Source organism: Struthio camelus, chromosome 8, assembly GCF_040807025.1.
Source record: "Struthio camelus isolate bStrCam1 chromosome 8, bStrCam1.hap1, whole genome shotgun sequence".
Taxonomy (NCBI): domain Eukaryota; kingdom Metazoa; phylum Chordata; class Aves; order Struthioniformes; family Struthionidae; genus Struthio; species Struthio camelus.
Window position 1 is genome coordinate 19,216,995 of NC_090949.1, and position 19,220 is coordinate 19,236,214.

Consider the following 19,220-nt stretch of genomic DNA (forward strand, 5'->3'; position numbering starts at 1 on the left):
ATACCAAAGAACATGTTTGCTGCATTTAAGTTGTTGCATTTTGTACTGCAGTCACTAGATGGCATGACAAGGATGTTGAACGCTATTCTTGCTGAAATTATGTGATTTTCCACTCAATTTATGAATCCTTATAATTTAAGTATTCTCTATACCCTGCATTAGAATTCACTTCTTTCGAAGTTGAGAGAGTAACTCCCATTTGATACCACAACATATTAAAAGATCCAGGCCACAAAACATGAAACTAATACATTTGTTGCTGAACTATACAGTACAAAAATACATTACTGCAAACACACATTTAAAGATTAAAAAATTAAAACTTAAGATCAAGTGATATTCACAGCACAATAACCAGGCTCTTAAATCTACATCTGTTTCAGAGTGTGGAAAAGTCATTGATTCAAAAGTATGTAGAGGCTGTGACTAATTTCTGTAAGGGTAAGAAATATTTTATGACACAGATGTAGTCTCAAACTGATATTTGGAAAGTCAATAAAATGGAGAAATCATGCATATACATCTCATATCCTAAAAATGAATAAAAAACATCCAATTTTACAGAAATATGTAAGTTGTATTGCAAACATGAAAATGTACTATGTTTTACAAGGACAATAAGTCATGAGTAATGAGAATTATTTTCAAAATATCCCTGATATGTTTTACAAGGACAATAAGTCATGAGTAATGAGAATTATTTTCAAAATATCCCTGATATGCTAGAAACAAAAATATAGACTAGTAGAAATCCCCAGCCATGTATATTGACTCACTTCATACATCAACAAAAATCTGAGGTGTACCTAAAGAATCTTTCCTTTCTATTAAGAGCCCAAGAAGTTAGTTGTACTTTAAGTTGCAGTTAGAAAATAAATTAGAATTGAAAGTTACTTCAAATGCTTATACAAACCAACATACTAAAAATACTTCTAAAATCCTGAAACCTGCCACCCATCTTACTATTCATTTACTCATTCTTTTTCAGTAAGTTGTTCCATCTGCTTCTCCAAGTTACTTTAGGTCATTTTTGTAGAGTTATTTCAAGAATGAAAAAAATCCTAGATTACACACTAAACTCACTAATACTCATTAAAGATACTGCCCTGATTAACAGATACAAGTAAAAGGTTTATCAGTTCTGTTTGGAATCATATTTAAATATTCTAGGATTAAATGACCAGACTTGTACCTAGAGTCTAATAATCGATGAAGCAAAACACTAAGAAAAACGGGTCAACTGTACAGCCATTCTGGTGATTCATAAATTTTAAGAGCCAAATTAAGCTAAATACCTTGAAGTAGGGAACTGAAAATTTGAGGAATTGCTTAATTTTTCTGTCAACATAGTCAAAGTTTTTGTTCAAAGTTGTTGAAAATAACACCAAAAGTTCGAAAAGTTACTATGTAGCGTCTTTTGCAATAATAGCATTCATGTTGCCCAAATATTCAGAACTTTATGAATAAATTTGATTTTTGTAATACTTGTTTTGTCACTAAAAATAATTTTTGGTAAAAAAAGGTTTATCGTTAAAAAATATTTGCAGTTATTGTATGTACAGTAATGTCAACATCTTACATAAATGCTCAGTTATCACATAAAAAACTAAGACACTCAAGAAAGCTTTCTGAAATCTTCAGATATGCATTTAAAATGTTATTACAAGAATTTTCAGTGCAAATTGACATATATAGGCTAACTTGACTACACAGCATTTCTTACCTTTCAGTTAAGAAAATATGAGATTCCTTCTGGGAACAAATAGTTAAAAAGCAAACAAAAAAACCCCATGCCACATTTTCCTTCCAAATTCTCTCTCTTGTTCTGCTTCTCTCTTCAAAATATTTATTTATAATCATGTTTCCAAGTAGCATTATGGATGGCATAATTCTGGCTGCCAGTGAGTTAATCAGATCACTTTGCCAGTAATGAGATTATGAGTAATTCAGAAGATACTATGTTTTTCAAATAATATAATTCATGTTTGTCTCATTTTCTAGATAAATACAGCAAGGGCTGTTATTTATATCATGTTCCCTTTCCCCAGCAATAATCAAAGACAGTAAGAGATGAAATCATGTAACAGTATCATAAACAATTTAACAACACAGAAATAATGCACAGAATAATGCATCACTCAAAGACATAGCCCTCTGCGCCCAGGAAGATGGTCCTTTTACTAGGTTCTGAAACATCCTACAAAACTTCATCCAAAGAGGCCATTTGCCACAGGACAGAGCCAGAAAATTGTTTTCAATAGTGACATAACTGATAGCTCTGTTGGAACAATTTTGTTTGGAACTAGATTACTGTGTAACCTGCTCCAAATAAAGAAAGTTCAGTTTTGTTCCAATGCTTGCATCTTGCTCTGACTATTGAGAGTTAAGTTTTAGTCTTTACTTCAAAAATATAATAACAGTAGTTTACTACATAAAACGTCACCCTGGAATTTCTTCAGTAAAGTTGCTTGGTTGAGAAAAAGGATTTCTTAACTCTGGCAAAAAGCAGAAAGTCCCACAAGGACTCAAATACAGATAAATCTTTTAAGTCTTTACAACCTAGTAGATTTCTACTTTCCGTACCGTATCAGGTTTTGGTTTGTTCTGTGCCGCGAGTCTAACAGTTCTAAGGTAGATACTAACAGTAATGAAAAGCTCTCTCAATAACTGCTACAGAACCTATCAACTACTCAGCTTCGCCTAACACTGGATTCAGATCTCTGCCTGGACAAAGTTCAATGCTATCAAAGCACATACAGCTGGGTGACACAGACTGCAAATCCTACGCAAAGGAACACACCTGCCCAAAGCACCAAGAGAATGTACTAACTCGACATAGTGTCTAATGTAAAGAATCTTGAAAAGCCTAAAAACAAACGTGGATTGTTCTTGTGGCTAGATAGCAGTATAAACATCATCTGATCTCTTCTGGGCCTGAATCCCCAGTAGGGTATAGAGCTTGCCCAACCATTAACAAAATGAAATCAAAAACAGTCACTGTACCATCAGTGTATAATAATAATATCCAGTATTTTCTGTGAGCAGATTTTATAGCCATTTCTGTACTTACTAGAACGTAAAAGTAGTGCCACAGTGAAGTGAGAAAATTGTTATTTAGCATCACTTTATTAAATTCAGAACATAGATGTGTAGAGGACTGCCAAAGCTAACTACCTATTTCTACCAAAAGTAGTAATCGTTACTTATAAACTGGCTGACTATTCACAGTTATTGAACAAGGATCATGTTTGTGCACAGAAAGCCTAGATTTAAGTACACTCACAAAGAAACCCAAAAACCAGCAACACAAACACTACAGGAGCACATATTTGTACTCTAACTTCTCTGCTAAGAGTAAGAATAGTATTTTTGTGCACATGATCATATCTAAAAATATTTAAGTACAAAGCTGGCTAGGATAGGGTAAATGGCAAAATATTAACTTTGTGCACTTGTCTGGTCAGAGAATTTTATTTTCAAGGACTGCCTTCTTGGTGTACAAGTATCTTCTTGTAACATATTCTGTAATAAATAAATAATGGGGCCAGCAAATTGTGACAACTACTGCTTAAAGCTTAAAAAGCTTAAGAACAAAAGCAACCTCAAGAGTTTTCATTTCACAAATTCTTTATACAATAGGACCATATACAAACAGTATATTGCTCCTGACAGTCCTTGAAGTGAGAAAGCATGCCAGCAACAAAAAGTAATATTAGTGGTCCCTGTTTTAGCACATACCTGAAAGCTGCTTGTTCTGCTCCTGCTTCCTCTGCAATTCTTCAGCCTCTTGGGGGTGCTGTTCATCACAATGAGACTTCAACACTGTCTCCATCACAAAACTAACCTGAAGTAAAAAAAATCCAAGACTTTGAGGACCACATCTGGACACCTGGGGGAGCAAACATATCTGGTAATAGACTTCCTTCTCCTTCACACAGTTCCTGAAATGAGATTCAGGGAGTTTGAGGAGTTCCTCTGTGCTAATTAAAACAACAAAGCCTTACCCATCATCCCAGAAAAAGAGAAAAATTAAACCAATAAACCCACTCTATCTCCAAGAAAGAGGAAGAAAGGGGGAAGGGAAGGAAGACTGCAGTATGAGCTTAGACAAGTGATTCTCTTTCATCTTTAGTGTTTACTCATTCACATTAAAGCATTATCCTTTCCTTAAAGTTTGCTTTGGAAAGCAAGGAATTGATCCACACAAATATCTGCGTAGTGCAACACTCATACAGAGTAACGGGAAAAAAAAAAAAAACCCACTCCTGAGACAAATTATAAGAGAGGAAAATGATTATCTTTGCAATATGATGGGAGATTTCTCTTTCTTCTAGAGATCAACAAGAAGTATAATTCTTAGTTTCCTTTTCACCATAACAAGAAATGCACACATGCTGTTTTGATATGCCTCTTGCTCAATCTTGGAAATTAAGCAAGCTGTAAGAATAAGCAAGCTGTAGTGTACTTACAGTGTATAATTCAGAAGCCGCTAATTCTATATCATGAAAAAAAGGAGGAAAGAGATAGAGCACTAGGGAAGAATAACCACAGTGATAAATGAGCCTGGAATCTGCATCTATTACAGTCACCTAGCACATATTTAAAGATCTTTCTTGCTTGTAACTTTGCCAAACTTCTGGCTGAACTTTCCTACAAGGAGGAAACATATTTTGGAAACTGTCAGCAGAAAGGATTCACCTGTTTTCAGGTATGAAGCTAGAAATATACTTTTGTCCCCAAAGAATTTTGGCTACCTTTCCTTTGTTATCCCCATGCAGCAGAACAGTGACAAGCAGCAGCCTTTTTTTGAAGCTTCGTTGGAGAAGCGGTAAAGGATAGATAAGGAGAATAGGACTTGGAAACTGATGGAGTGAGATCCGTCTACAGCCTTTCACAGTTAAACGCTCCCTCCACTAGCGTCAAGTAAGCGGATGAGCCTGTTCCACACCTGAAATGGCAGGGCCTCCTCATCAGAGGAAGGAGTGCAAATTAGTGCACTCCGCCTCTCACTGCAGCTTACTTGCTCTGATTCAGTGCCATCCCAGCCTCAGCTACAGTCTCTTCCAGTTCAAGGCTAGCTACACCCAGCTGGTTTGGGATACAGAAGATGAAAGCTCCTGTCTGCCTGCAAAACACCCTGGGAACACATGTTCCAGGACTTCCTGCCCATGAGCAGGGTAAAAGGGACTCAGTATCTCAAGGTGTCATTTACATTCATTTTTGCTAAACATAAAAGCTAATATTTGCATAACTATTTACAGAATACCTAGAATATTTGAGTATGTTAAGAAAAAACCCAACAGCGTGCTGATTTGGAAGAGGGCTTAACAGAACATTTAGCCAAGTTTGATTCAGTCAGATGTTTAGTTTTTACATTAATAAATGCTCAAAAAAATCACTGTTACAGACGAAAAGTGAAGAGGAATGATCCAAAGTTTCAGTTCAAAGAATTATTTTACAGTTAAATCACAGATCTCCAAAAAACAAACAAACAAAAACCTGTTTTTCCCAATATAAAAAAAGAGAAACAACCAGGTAGTGACAGGTTCAAACAACCTGCAGAGTTTTAGAGTCTTTTGAGTCAGATATTAGAACCTCACACACAAAAATTAGTGATACTACTGCCAAATCTCTGGCTAAAGCAGATGTCACTACCTGTAACACAATCTGTTATCACTAAAACACAAAGCTCTTCAAACAGGAGCATACCCACTGGTACTGCAGGAAAAAGCAGGGGGTGCCAAAACCAAAGGATGGTATTAGTGTATCTATTTTGTTATTTAAGAAAGGCAAATTTTGTGGCTGGATCAAGTCATGCAGTAAGTTTGCATTTTCCACAAATTTACAATAAATCATTTCATTACAGCACAAGCACTTAGAAATCACACTTCCACGCTTTCAGTTTGAGCTACCTTATGCGACTACTGCTAGACAAAAGAAAAACATCTGGGATGTGTCACAGCAGGTTAGCTTTACAAGACTGCTCCTGGTAGCAAGGCTCCTGGTCAAATGCACGCTTTCAGCTGCATTTAAGCAGCAGTCTGAGAGCATAAATATTAAAAAGTGAGCAGAAGTTACCAATTAAATGGCAAAGTTGAAGGTACGCGATGTGTGAACGGCTCCTGCAGTGACCCACGGACGCAGCGAGGTGCGCCCTGAAGGAGGCTCTTAACGCGTCAGGAGGCCCGTGCGGAGAGGGCCCTGGGCGCTCGGGCGGCGGAGCCCGCCGGACAAGAGCGGAGCGGCCGCTCGGGCAGGGCCCAGCCCGCCAAGGCACCCGCCCCCCGCCGCCGGGCTCCCCGCAGGGCACGCTGGAGCCCCGCAGCGCGGGGCCGGGCGAGGGGCGCCCCGGGAAGCCCGCCGGCCCGGGCCGCACCGGACCGATTCGCCCCTCAGGGCAGCGGTACCGGCGCCTCAGTCAGCGCCCAACGGCCGGCAGCGCGGGATGGGGTGGGGGGGGAGGGGGGTGGCGGGGAAGGGGCCCCGCCGGCGGTGCTGGGGTGGGGGAGGGGCAGGCTCAGACTCACGCGCCGCGCGGGCTCCCGCGACGAAACGGGCTTTTGCCTGCTGCCGCCTTTTGCCGAATGCCCCTCCGCGACCAATCCCGGCCCTCGGCGGAAACCGTGGCCTCGGCCAATGGGACCGCCGGCCGAGGGAAAGCGGGAGGCTATTGGCCAGCCGGCGGGGAGCGTCCCGCCCAAGGGGGCGGCCGGCCGGCCGGTGCGCGCGGGCTCGTGGCGGCTGTGGCGGCTGTGGCGAGCCCGCGCGGCGCCTCGGGCCTCGCGCTGCGGGAGCCGAGCTGAGGCGGCGGCGGTGGTGGGCGTTACCCGGGACAGCGGCCTGCGAGCGGGCTGCCCCTGCCCTCCCCTGGCAGCCCGAAAGGGGCAGCGGGGTCGGCAGCAAGGAAGTAAGCGTGAGCGCAGGAGTGGTTACTGGCCCCAGGGCCTGCTGGGGCCGGCGGCGACGGGCGGGCTGAGCGCCGGGAAGCGGGGCGCTCGGCCCTGGCCCGCGGCTTCAGGTTTGTCGCTCAGGCTTTTTGGTACATGTGCTCAGAAGCACGTGGTGGAGAACGAGGGATCTTTGTTTAAACAACGTACTAATTCCTCGTGCCCGCTGAAGGGCCAAGCACGCAGATACAGTTCAAGTGCTGCTTGAGAAAATGCTGCTGGGAAAGCGCGCTGGAGGGTTCTTGCACTTCTGTGAACTGCGAGGCAAAAAGCTCTGTGATAACTGCCTAGACAGAGGAAAACATATGAGGGTGCGTTTAATGCACAACGGGTAACTCAGAGCTGTTTTGTGCATCTGCTGATTCCACATGTCTGGAACTGCTCAGGGTATTCATGCTCTGCACAACAATATTTAGCCTTTATACATTTATTTCCTATAGGTGATTATTATGACATAATTACGGTGCCCAGATAAGGTGTTGTTGTCATTAGCTCTGCTATAAATCCAGATAAATACTTGAGACTCTGTGAAACAACTCTTCATTTACACCAGTAATAATGGAGAATATAACTTGGCCTGCTGTTTTGCTTTATTAATTAGTTGTATAGCAAAAGAGTTGCACAGAATGCAAAGTTAAAAATATATAGCATCTAGAGTCTGGAGTGCGCTATAGCCACTGGCCATGGCACAAACAAGCATGGGATGATAGTGCATAAGAAAAACGTGCAACAGTAAAGAAAAAGATTCGTTTATGCCTTACCTCCTATGAAAAGGACAGAGATTAGTGGGTTTCAAATTCTTTTGACTTGTGCCACTCTGAAAACTATCTCGTGGAGCTGTATTTGTAGAGCAGATTTAGGCCTACTCACAATAGGCCTGTTTTTCTAAGCTATAGTTCCTAGGCCCTCTGCAAGAAAACTCTGCAGCTTTAGTGGTCATAGGTTACAAACTGAGAAGGCCTCAGCTCCCTGGGTGTATGTATGATAATACTGAAGTAATTAAGAAACTCATGAGTAGTTCTTCAGGACTATTGAAGCACTGAAACTTAACATGAGCATTACAGAACTTTGCCCCATTGCACAGGGGAAAGCTTAAAGCAGGATAGTGATGTATTCAATGAACCACTGCACTACATCCCCTGCACCTAAGCAGTGCGCTCCTAAGAGCGCAGAGGTGTTTTAAAACAATTTCTTCTACGTTTCACTGTCCATTCCTCATCCGTTACTGAACATCTGGGCCCCAAACTGTCAAGTAACAATAACCAGTGCCAGGTAAAGAGGCTATCTTATTTGAATTGTATTTTGCTGTTTTTTGAAGTGGTGGAATTTTATTGAAGCTAGTGCAGTTGCATGTTTAAAAAAATAATTGGCACTTCACTTTTTGTCTTTTATCAAAACATTTTTTTCACCATTTCTTTTTGTTCTGACATTAAAAAGAATTGCTCTTTAATGGTAAAGACTAGCTGTCCTGCATTTGAATACACTAGGACTCTTGCTCACTAGAATATGAAACGTAATATTGTGTTTACTGGGTGCTTCACGTAGAGATCTGTAACTTCACCCCTTTGTAAATAACAGGAAAGCCTAAAGTGGTCAAGGTTCATAAGGCAACACTCTAACTTGGCTATTGTCTCATAATAAGATGAAATTAACAGAAACTGTAAAATCGGAAACAGATTCCACCTTCTTTACTCGCTGTGTAGTATCCTATCGTGCAGTTTAGAAAGAAGGTGTTGAAACATGTTGCTCAGCTTCTGCGGTGTTCTTTGGGTTTTTTTTAGCAATTCTAATTTGCACATTCTGTTAAGAGCTCTAATAAGCCAGTGCAGCAGCTAGAGATTTAGCTAAGTAAAGTAAACTCTCAACAATTTTATTTAAGGGCGAGAGTATTTAAGAGCAGATTACAGCAAACATGAATTAAGTGAGGGATAATAACAGAATAATGCAGGCCAAATTCTGTTCTTTCTTTTCTCCATGTAATCCTATAGCAGGTAGAAGGATAGCATAAGCATAAATGAGAGCAGGCTTGTCCTAGTGCTAATGACAGGCACTGTCATTCTAAATTTACCTATTAGGACAGCCTGCCAGCAATCATTTCTGCATACTGTACACTGCATACAAGCAGTGCATTAATTATTCAAAAATCTGGATATTATCTGGAGATATCTGGAGATTATTTTTGAGTTGCACGTATAGCTCTGCTGCCTCCTGGCCAGTTCAGAATTACAGCCTACCTCGCTGGCCTCCCTTTGTGCCTTTGAGTTCTGATAATGTAGAACCACCTTTTTTATCCTTGCACTTCTTATAGAGCTTCCGTTATTAGCATTTCTTTGTTAATGATGTCAATGCTACCTTTTTCCCTGTCACTCAGGCTGTATTCATTCAGAGTGAGAAATCCCTTTCACTTTATCTTCTAATCTAAGCTTGGTCCAGATGTCATTTCTTTCCTTATAATATCTCAGACTCTCTTTATTCTAACACCTAAAATCCTTATCATTTAGACTCGGTCATTTGTCTACACTGATGACTTGTTCCTCTCTGTTTCCTCTTTTTCCTATTGATCCAAATTTATCGCAATCCCTCATTCAGTCTTTCCAGTGATTTCTGTTCTCCATCATGTCAAATTTACGTTTATTTGTTCTCACTAGTGTAGCTGCACTTGTAATATAATCTAATATTGTCTTTTTTTGTTGTCCTACTCTTTTTTTAGTCTTCCAGAAATGCCAGTCTTGACACTGGCCTTCATTTGTGTTTCTCTTCTTGCTTCTTGTCTGTCTAAGGAGGAAGTTCAGTCAAGTTAGCCATGACTCTCCTCATATGAGTAGCTTGTCGAAAATCACCTCTTCATCAATGTCTTTCTTCATATACATCTTCACAGGAGTGATAGATTAGGTATTCTGTTTCTACTACATCTTCTCTAGCTTGTTTTTATTTTATTTAGAATGTAGAATTGGTAAAGGCAAAGCTTCTCTTCCTTTGCTAAAAAAAAGAGAAATGCCCTCTTTTCATTTAGCTTGAATAAGCAGAAATCCCTTTACTTCTCTGCAGATGAGGCAGAGAAAGCTCTCATTCAGCACTGAGCTTCCAATTCTTACAATGTACCTAAGTTAGGAGCTTATCAGAGGGGAAAGAAGAAATTACATCAACTAAATATGATAAACAGAATGGCATGTCTAATGCTCTGCAAGCCAAACTGCTGCACTGTCTTCTCTTGTGACTTTATCTCTTTTGTTGGATCTGTAGGATGAGAAGCCAAATGACAAGGCAGGCCCACGAAGAACTTTGCTTAAGGCAGACAAGCAGTTGCCAAAACCAACCTCTGGGAGGTCTGAGAAGAAATGATCAAAACGTTGCTGTGTGATTGCATCCACTCTGCCAGAATCTGCAGGTGAATCGAATTTTTTTTTTTTATATATATCTACTGAAAAATGTAAAAGAATCAGTGCTGACTCTGGAAAACGTCTGTTAACCTCTTCCTAGGTCAATTAAGCTAGCACAATTCTCCCTGTGTATGTATTATGCTCTAACCTTATAAAAAAGAAAGGACACAGCCAGGAAGATAATTGATGAAAGAATCCAGCACAGAGAGAGGTAGGAAAGTCTAACCTCTCCCTGCTGCCAAGAACACCTGCTCATAAGTTAGCAACTGAGAATTAGAAATTAGAAACTACTTAGAAATGAGAAACTACAGGTAGTTATTGTCCTAGCAGTAGATATGAATATATAGGTATATATGTATGTTAATGTATATGCATATATGTATATATGTGTAAATACGTGTTCTTGTGTGTGTGTACACACACACACACACACACACGTATGTATATAGAATTCTATGTGAATGGTAGGATTAACTATTAGGTGTATTATTCAATCTTCGTTAGCCTTTATAGCACATGCTAAAAGTAAACCTCCAAACTTTTAATTCCTCTTCTCATTTGGAAATATGATTCTATGGCAAATTTTTCTCTCTTTAGCACCAGGTTGAGACAGATCCCTTCACGCTATTGTGCCCTTCAGGAATACTGTCAAATTCAATCATTCAGGACTCGTGAGTCTTGCACTAACATGAAGAGACTGTTTCGAAAACCATGGGGCTAAAGGTTTTTTTCTGTTTTTTTTATTTTCCCTTTCCATACTTTAACCTTTTTGACTTGAAATTTACTATTTTATTTACAAGAAAGGTAAGATTACCAGCTTTGCTTTCTCACGCAGTTGAGAGCTTCATGATGCTCCAAAGCCCTAGAATAATGCACTGATGTGACTGTCTATGCCAGTATTTTCTGATCAGCTAGTCCTATCTGAAATGTCAAGAGTTACTGTGGTGTCAGAAAATATACTGGAATACAGCAGCCTCTACAGCCTGTGTAGAGTGATTTAAAAATAGATATAAAAGTGACCTCAGGCAAAGATGCAGAGGAATTCTTGACCTTTCGTAAACTGTGTCCCATTCAAACAAAGTACATTTTAATAAAGTCGGTGGAAGACATACACCTAAGAATAATGAACGTAAGCTACACACACACAGTGGAAAAGCTTGAAAAGGACTGATGAATCAACTGGCAAGTGAATGAACACAGGTTTCAAGTGTGATGCTGTAGCAAAAAGGGTTTATGCAAACCTTGATGTATAGACAGAGTGCAGACCCTAGTGGTGGCAATTTTTACCTGTACATGCAAATTGCTGAGAATGATTCAGGCATGGTGTACACAGATCTGATGCTCAGATTTCAAAAATGGTGCCAAAACAACTGAAGTGACTGTAGAGAAGAGCTACAGAATGAACTGAGGGCAGAGAAAATGCCATGTAATTGAAAGATTAAAAACCTCTATTCACTTAATCAAAAAGATGGAAAAGTGAGTTGATAACAGTGTGTTCATAAATGCATAGGACAAAATACTGAGTAAAAAAGTCTCTTGAATCTAGCAAAGAGCAATGTAAGAAGGAGTAATGCCTGGAGGCTGCAATCAAACAAATTCAAATAGTCAATTCGGTACAGTCTTCTGTACCTAATTCAGTACCTCTGGTAATAACTAGTCATTGGAACAAGCAGTTAAGGGATGTGAGTTGGTTCCTTAGCTATTGACACCTTCAGCTCAAGACTGGATACCTTCCTGGAAGATGCAGTTTAGCCAAATACAGCCTATGTTGTATTTGACTATAGCAGGCTCAGTTCAGGGGTGATTGAGTTACATTTAATTGCCTATGATTTACAGGAAATCAGACTAGATGCTCCAGTAGTCCCTCTTCTCTGAAGTTTATAAACAAATCTCTGTATTTTATAAAGTTTCCAAAACCTCTATAAATTGTTCTTTTCCTACCACCACCCCAGGTCTAGCTTTCTCTTCCAAGTATGTCATTTCCATCTATCGCACTTGTTCAGTACTGCGGCCCAGAAAAATATCACTTACAGATAAAGGAGAAACAACTGCATCGGCTTCTTGTCCCAGCTGGTCAGATTGCTCAACATCTCAGAGGAGCTTCTCAAGTGTTGTCCCTAGCCCTTGCCTCTGTTTGCCACCATACACTTCATCCGGCTAAGCTCTCTTTATCTAAATCCAGTACTTCCTACTGAGACTTTACTGCTGCAGTCTTTTGTGGGCCCAGCTGGTCAAAAGTGCCTCAGCAAATGACTGAGACTGCAGCCAGAAGCAAGACAATACAACTGGTCTGGGGTTGTGCTTCAGAGACCTGTTCAGCCTTTAAAATAGGGAAAAACAAAGCTTTCCTCAGCAGGAGCAATCCATTTAAACTAACTTGAATGTTCTTATATTTGCCGCAACCTTTGCGATTGCTCACAGTTTAACAAGAATACTGTGCTTGGCTGAAATGGTACCCACAGAACTAAAGGTGAAAATAGGCATCTTATGTATATTAGCTGAGTGTTTATCCTTTCCCCATACTGTGTATTACCTTTACTTGAAGCATCTATTTGAATGTGCAGAGGTGCGATTTTCTTTGTTGTTCTCTATGTTTTATCAACAGATAAGGTTTTTTTCCATGGTTAAATAAGAGATTCTGTTTTCCTAATAGATACGTAGCCAGCATTGTGCTTTTGCTCCACTATCTGACATAAGGCTGAATCTGGTAACCTCACTTACTGAATAATTGTGTTGTCATTGAGAATGCTCACACATGTAAAATGAGCAGGGCTTGGCCCTTTGGTCATATTTTTGTAATAAAAGATAAAATGAGATTTTAGGAAACTGCAACTTATGACCATAATATTTATGAGGCTGTCAGGATTGCACTGTAAAAATTCATATTATTTAATTCTTCACTCTGACACTAAAGCATCATTTCATTTATATGCAAATAAGAATATACTCTTCTGCTATTTCTTCACTGAAGAAGCTGTTTGAATTATTCACATGTTATTAATAAAGCTTCATAAATAACTGTTTTTTCTACTCAATTGGTAGTGGCCAAGGGAGAGAATCTATTTATCAGATTTTGCTATTATGAGGTTCATAACAAAATATGAAGATTTATGGAGTACATAATTAGATGTTATGTGATTGTAATGAAAACACTGGGTTATCCAGATGAAATACTCTTTTCTGTATGCATTTCTCCTTGGGAGAGGCACTTTCAGGAAAATGGACTAAACCGATCTCCACCACTAGGTTCCAGAAACTGCCTGTGAAAGAAACAAAGCTATTTAATATCTTTTTTTGACTATGCACATTGAAATACTTTTGCATAATGAAAGGATGCCTAAGAGAGCCCATCAGAAATGCCGGGGAGAAGCATGTGGGTGAAATGCTGCACCTCTTCTGGGCAGAGGTGCTGGTCTGCAGCCCTAGGATAACTACATACATGAAGTTACAATGCACAGCCTGAAACGGTCTGGCATTTAAACTATCATTTGAGTGTCCATCAGTTAATTTTCCCCTCAGGTACAAATCACGGTCACAGTGCTAGTGTGGTGAAGTCAATTCTACCTGTGCTGTGAATGAGGCTACCTATGGGGCTGAGCCCCTGGCAGTGAGTCCTGGGTGCGGGTCAGCCTGCTTTGCAACCTGCTGGTGGGCTTAAACAGACCATGGGTGCCTTGATGCTCTGCTTAATCAAGACATCAGCACGTTCAGGTGTGCAGTAGTGGGACTTTAAGAACCTAACTATTTTCTTCAGAAAAATCATAGCAGCCCACAGGGACTGAAGTGGCTAAATGAAGTTTCTGTAAATTGCTTTGTCAGAATTAAGTACCTATACTGCACTTAAAGCAGGCACTTTTTTGAAATACTAGCACTCAGTTCTCCTTGTGGATCTGAAATATGAGACACACAGAACAATATAATTATGACATGTCCATTGCTATTACACAATTGGACCTGCGTGCCTTCAGATGACCTTAAATAGTGAAATTCTAGGGGGAGAAAGTCTGGAAGTGAAATACTTGCTTAGCATATAGATCAGCCCACAGGGTTTTGTTTTATTTTATTTTATTACACTGTGCTGTAGTCCAAGCAGTGTTGTAATCTCACCCATAGTACCTCGGAAATCTACTGTAGTAAAGCTATTGTAAGTTAGAAGCAGTCTAATAAATCTAGGCTGTCTAAACTTGTGCACGGTGTTGAAGATGTTTTGTGGGAACAGTTGCCAGCTTGTATTCTAAACGTATCCAATTGGATATGGACTGATTTTAGTGTTTTTCTGGAAACAAGATGATGGAGCATGTCGTGTGGATGTCTCTTAACATCCCAAAGTTATCCAGACTAAGAAAATAGCCTGCAATTGCATACATGGCTATTCTTCAGCCAATTTTTTGCATGTGATAGGATTTGTAAGCAGCTATGTTGGACTCCATCCAGCTAAGCACTTAAGCATGTACGCAGCCTTAAACACACGTGTAACTTTCCTGAAGGCATTGAACTGGGTTGTGTGCTGTTGTGTGCTAGAGGGGCACATGTGCGTTTAGAAGAGCAGCAATAGTTTGCAGCTATTTTGAAGGATCCTGTATTGGTTGCCAGAACGAGTGAAGCAAAGGATGTTTTGACAATTTTCAGCTATACGTTGTCATTATGTACAAAGACACATACAAAATGCTGGCCAGAGCCAAATTTAATAATGTAAATTAATTCTGTACTATTTTACACGTGATCAGTCGTCTGGAATTATAAAAATGTCAAAAAATCTTTCTGTTAAAACCACAGATTTTATTTTCATTTATTTTGATAACATTGAGCAAGTCCCAAAAGCACTATACCTAAACTACTCACTGCATTAACTTTTGAAGAATCAATATTGTAGTGCTGTGATTTTCCCTTCTGGAGTTTTTTTTTTTTCTTAAGTTTTTAAATTTTTTCTGGAGATTTTTTCTTTAATCTTCTGCCTGTGGAACTAGCTAAAATATTTAGACAACAGCAGAATGCTGTTATCATTCCTTTAACAGTATACACTATTTGTAGCCTGTTCAAAATATTATTCACTACAAATATTATTCACTACATAGGCAAAGTCCAGACAGAAAGTAGAACAACAATAAGCATTTGTTTTGTTGGGATATCTGTGACAGTGTTGTGGCCCAGGACAGCCATTTTAAAAGTCTACGACATTTGATATGCCAACAATTTTCTTTTTGAAAATAGGCTCCAATTCTGACTCTTAGGATATGTTATGAATCTTTATTTGCACAAAGGAGTGATATAGGCCAAAACTTTTCTGTTTTGTAAATTCATGATGGATCCTATCCCTTTCTTCCCTTCAGATTAAACAACAACAACAACAAAGAAATGCTTACTAATGCTTACTAATTAGGGTATGTTTGATCCTGCATGGCTGAGCAAAAAAATCAATTTGTATATCATCTCAAAAGTAAATCTGTAGACTATTTGCAATGTTTTAGTAAGGTTGGAATTACAGGTACGGGTGAGCTCAGAAAAGGTGCATACAGTGTTCTTCGGTTGCTGAGATCTACCTACTGAAAGAGTAAATGTGGAGTCTTGAGGAATGAGTTTTGATTTACATGTTAAATCATTTTGTTGTCTTGAGTGGAAGGGATCAATTGTTGTTCCAAAAATTTCACAAACAGATCCTTTCTTTCCCCTCCTGGTAGAGAATAGATGCTCATTTTCACTACTGAAATGAATGGGAATTTTACTACTAGCTCTACAAAGGAAGGAAAACAATATAACAAATATTATTAGGGTGTTTTTCCCCTCGCCCCCAGTACAGAACATTTTGAAGTGGCTAAATATATTCATAATTACCAGGGCCCTGAGGGTACTCACAGCCCTCTCTGTCCCTGCCCATCTCCCTGGGCCTTTCCTACCTCGCCCAGGCTCCGGCCCCCAGTTCAGCTCCAGCCCTGCTCGGGCTCTGCCCCTGCCTGGGCAGGGGCCCCACTAACCCCGACCCAAAGGTGATTGCTCGGCCTGGCCTTGGCCCATCATCTTCCCATGGAGGCGCCCAAAGCCCAGGGCTACGTCTGCCCCGGCTGCCCTGCTCCCTCGCGAGGTGGTGGGACAGGTCTGGGCAGCGAGGCCCTGTCCTGCCGCCACAGGGTGCCCTTGCCAATACCAGCGTTGGGGAGTCACCGGTCCATGCAGCACCCTGACAAAAATATTAGTTGAATTTTTTTAAGGAAGAAATCCAGGAGTCATCATCTCAGTTCTCCATTGCTTCTCTTCTCCATTACAAAAAAGTGCAAAAGAGACTAGCGATGCAAGCGCTCCAGACAAGGTGGTCTCAATCGGCATGTTTTTGACCTGGCAGCTCTCTTCAGACTTAATTGTATGTGTTCCTGGTTCAGCCTCCCAAATACTTTGGCCAAAGGGAGTAAATGTAGAAATTTAAATCAAGCATCACAAACCCTAGCCTAGGCAACAAAATAACCAGCTTTTTTAGAATCTTCCAGCATTGTAGTAAATCAGAACAATTCAGTGTGGGCTGTGATATACTTGTAGCATTCTTCTGTCACCATTGCAGAAGATTTCCTTGGGGCAGCAATACTAAAATCTGAGAAAAGCAATTAATTTCTTGCAATCTGCTCTTACTGAAAGTACACACTAAGTCATACCTTTAAGTCAGCTCTCTCCAATACTGCTACAGTGCCTAAAAGCTATTCTAGTGTAGAGATAATAGTTATTGAACTTAAATATAGAGCCTTTTGTTTCTTTTTTGCTTTCATTAAAAGAAGATAATATGCCTAGGAAAAGCATTATTTAAAGTGTGTAGCAGTGTACTGCAGAGCTTGTTTTATATTAAATTCCAAGGATGAATCCTCTTGTGAGTAGTCTGGTGCAACTTGACTGATTCATTTATTTTTAAAGAAAATTGTCTGTTTTTTTTTTTCTTCTTCACTCTCAGCTACAGGTAATTGAATGAAAACTACCGTCACAGATAAAATACAGAAAACTGCAGTGAATTGACTTGCCTAGTTACATGAAAAGGTGGTAACTTCTTGTGCAATGGTATAGGAAGATGTGGTTTCTGTCCTTTGAGATAGACATAGCTCTGTATTAGAATACTGCAGGAGCCCATTCCCAGGACATGCAGTGTATCCTGGAGCCATACAGTGCTCATGCAGCGTGAGCAGCAGGATGTAGCCATCATCCTCTTGTTTCTTTCCTGCCTCAACATTTGCTGTTATGCAGAGCCACCTCTCAGCTCAGGGAGCGACTGATTGGGGTGGTGGGTGCTGGGGTGCTGGCGAACATGTCAGGTTCTAGCAGGAGGAGGACAATGATGTGGCAAGGCTGTTTCATCATTTCTTTCCCTCCATGGGAAAGGATGTTGTGTTTCTATTCTACTGTGACCTGTGGCAAATAAGTAGGAGCTGTGCTTCCTTTTTTTTTTTTCAGCCTGCAGATGTCTAATACAAAAATTGGTACTCCTGTTACCCTTTGGGTGCCGTATACACTATATGGCAGTACACTATATGGCAGTACAGCAGTAGGGAAATTAATGTAACAAAGTTCAGTCTTATGGAAGGAGAAGGTAATTTTATTGCACACAATCTCTGAGCAAATTAGTTTTACATACTCTCATACTCCTGTACTCACAAGCACCAGGATGTATGCGCTCCTAAGATCTGTCCAGGATCACTTGTCTGCCAGCTGTGAATTTCTCGCTCTGTTTCTTGGTTTCCTCTTGACTGGCAACAACAAAGTAGTTTGGGACAGGTCTTTCATATCCTTTAGGAGTCATCAACTGTTATGAGGTGGTCCCTTGTCTCTGCACTTCCTTACTTCCTCTTCCATAAATTTTAGGCTAAGTTGCTGCCCGTTGTCTGTTTTACCTTGTTTGGAATATGTGTTTGAAATATACGTCCTTGGTCTGTCCTTCTGGTAGGCTAATGGGAAAAGGAATGGTACATGTTATATGCTGCAATCTGATTGTCTTCATGCTGCTGTTAGGTGCAGGATCCTCTGCTGAGTTGTCCACGCTGTGGTCTAATCAGAGTGCCAGACTTCTAGTCTTGACATAACACATTCCTCACTTTTACTCCTGGGAACACTCTCCTGGGAACAGTGCCCTTCATTTTTCAATACAAGACTTTTTTTAATTCTATGTTCTAATGCTTCTGCTGTTTGCGTGCACACCCCCCGCCACACACACACTTCCATTCATATTTCATTCATACTAACCTGTATGGATGACTGAGCGCTGGAACACGTTGCCCAGATAGGTTGTGGAGTCTCCTTCCCTGGAGATGCTCAAAACCCACCTGGATGCGATCCTGAGCAATGTGCTCTAGATGACCCTGCTTGAGCAGGAGGGTTGGACTAGATGATCTCCAGAGGTTCCTTCCAACCTTGGCCATTCCGTGATTTTGTATTTCTGTTACAAGTGTCTATACAACGTGTCATCAGTCAGGATATATAAAAATGTAGGAATAGGCAGCATATGATTAGCAAAGAAGTTGTGTGAGTATAAAGCCCTCAGATCCCTTCAGCTCAATTTTTGTTTCAGTGGAGAAGCCTACAGGAAGGGGAAAAAATTTGGAATTTTTGTCAGGCAGCATAGTATCACTTCCTTACATTTTCCACTCAGGGTGGCAGGGCTTTTAACCTGCACTTAACAGTGACTGGAAATCAGGTGGATAAACCTCAGTTCAGTACTGTGGAGAGCTATCCTTTACCATCCTTTTTGTAACAGTACCTGCGCCACAAGGGTCTAACACGGAGTAAATACATACGGGGGCTTGCATGAGCTTCTGAGCTGGAAAAATGTGAAGTGATACATACCGCCTCCATACTGCTCTTCAAATTTCTCCTTGCTTTAACTCCCTGACAGATTGACCAGCAGACAAGTCTTCTCAAGACAGAT

General features: G+C 40.4%; 1 protein-coding gene across 5 annotated transcripts in view; it reads right to left on the reverse strand.

Moving 5' to 3' along the window:
* Positions 1-6,617, reverse strand: part of CDC7 (cell division cycle 7) — a 75,512-nt gene extending 68,895 nt beyond the window's left edge. For 2 of the 5 annotated variants that reach the window (XR_011142540.1, XM_068952521.1), the window contains exons 1-2: positions 6,528-6,607; positions 3,739-3,844 (exon numbers count right to left, since the gene is read on the reverse strand). Coding sequence is in view for 4 of the 5 variants with exons in the window: in XM_068952521.1 (XP_068808622.1) it covers positions 3,739-3,832 (94 nt within the window). In the remaining variant the exon portion in view is untranslated. Of the gene's footprint in view, positions 1-3,738; positions 3,845-6,078; positions 6,274-6,527 lie in introns of those variants that run through there. The other 3 variants (XM_068952519.1, XM_068952523.1, XM_068952520.1) reach the window with 3 other exon arrangements.
* Positions 6,618-19,220: the final 12,603 nt, after the last annotated feature.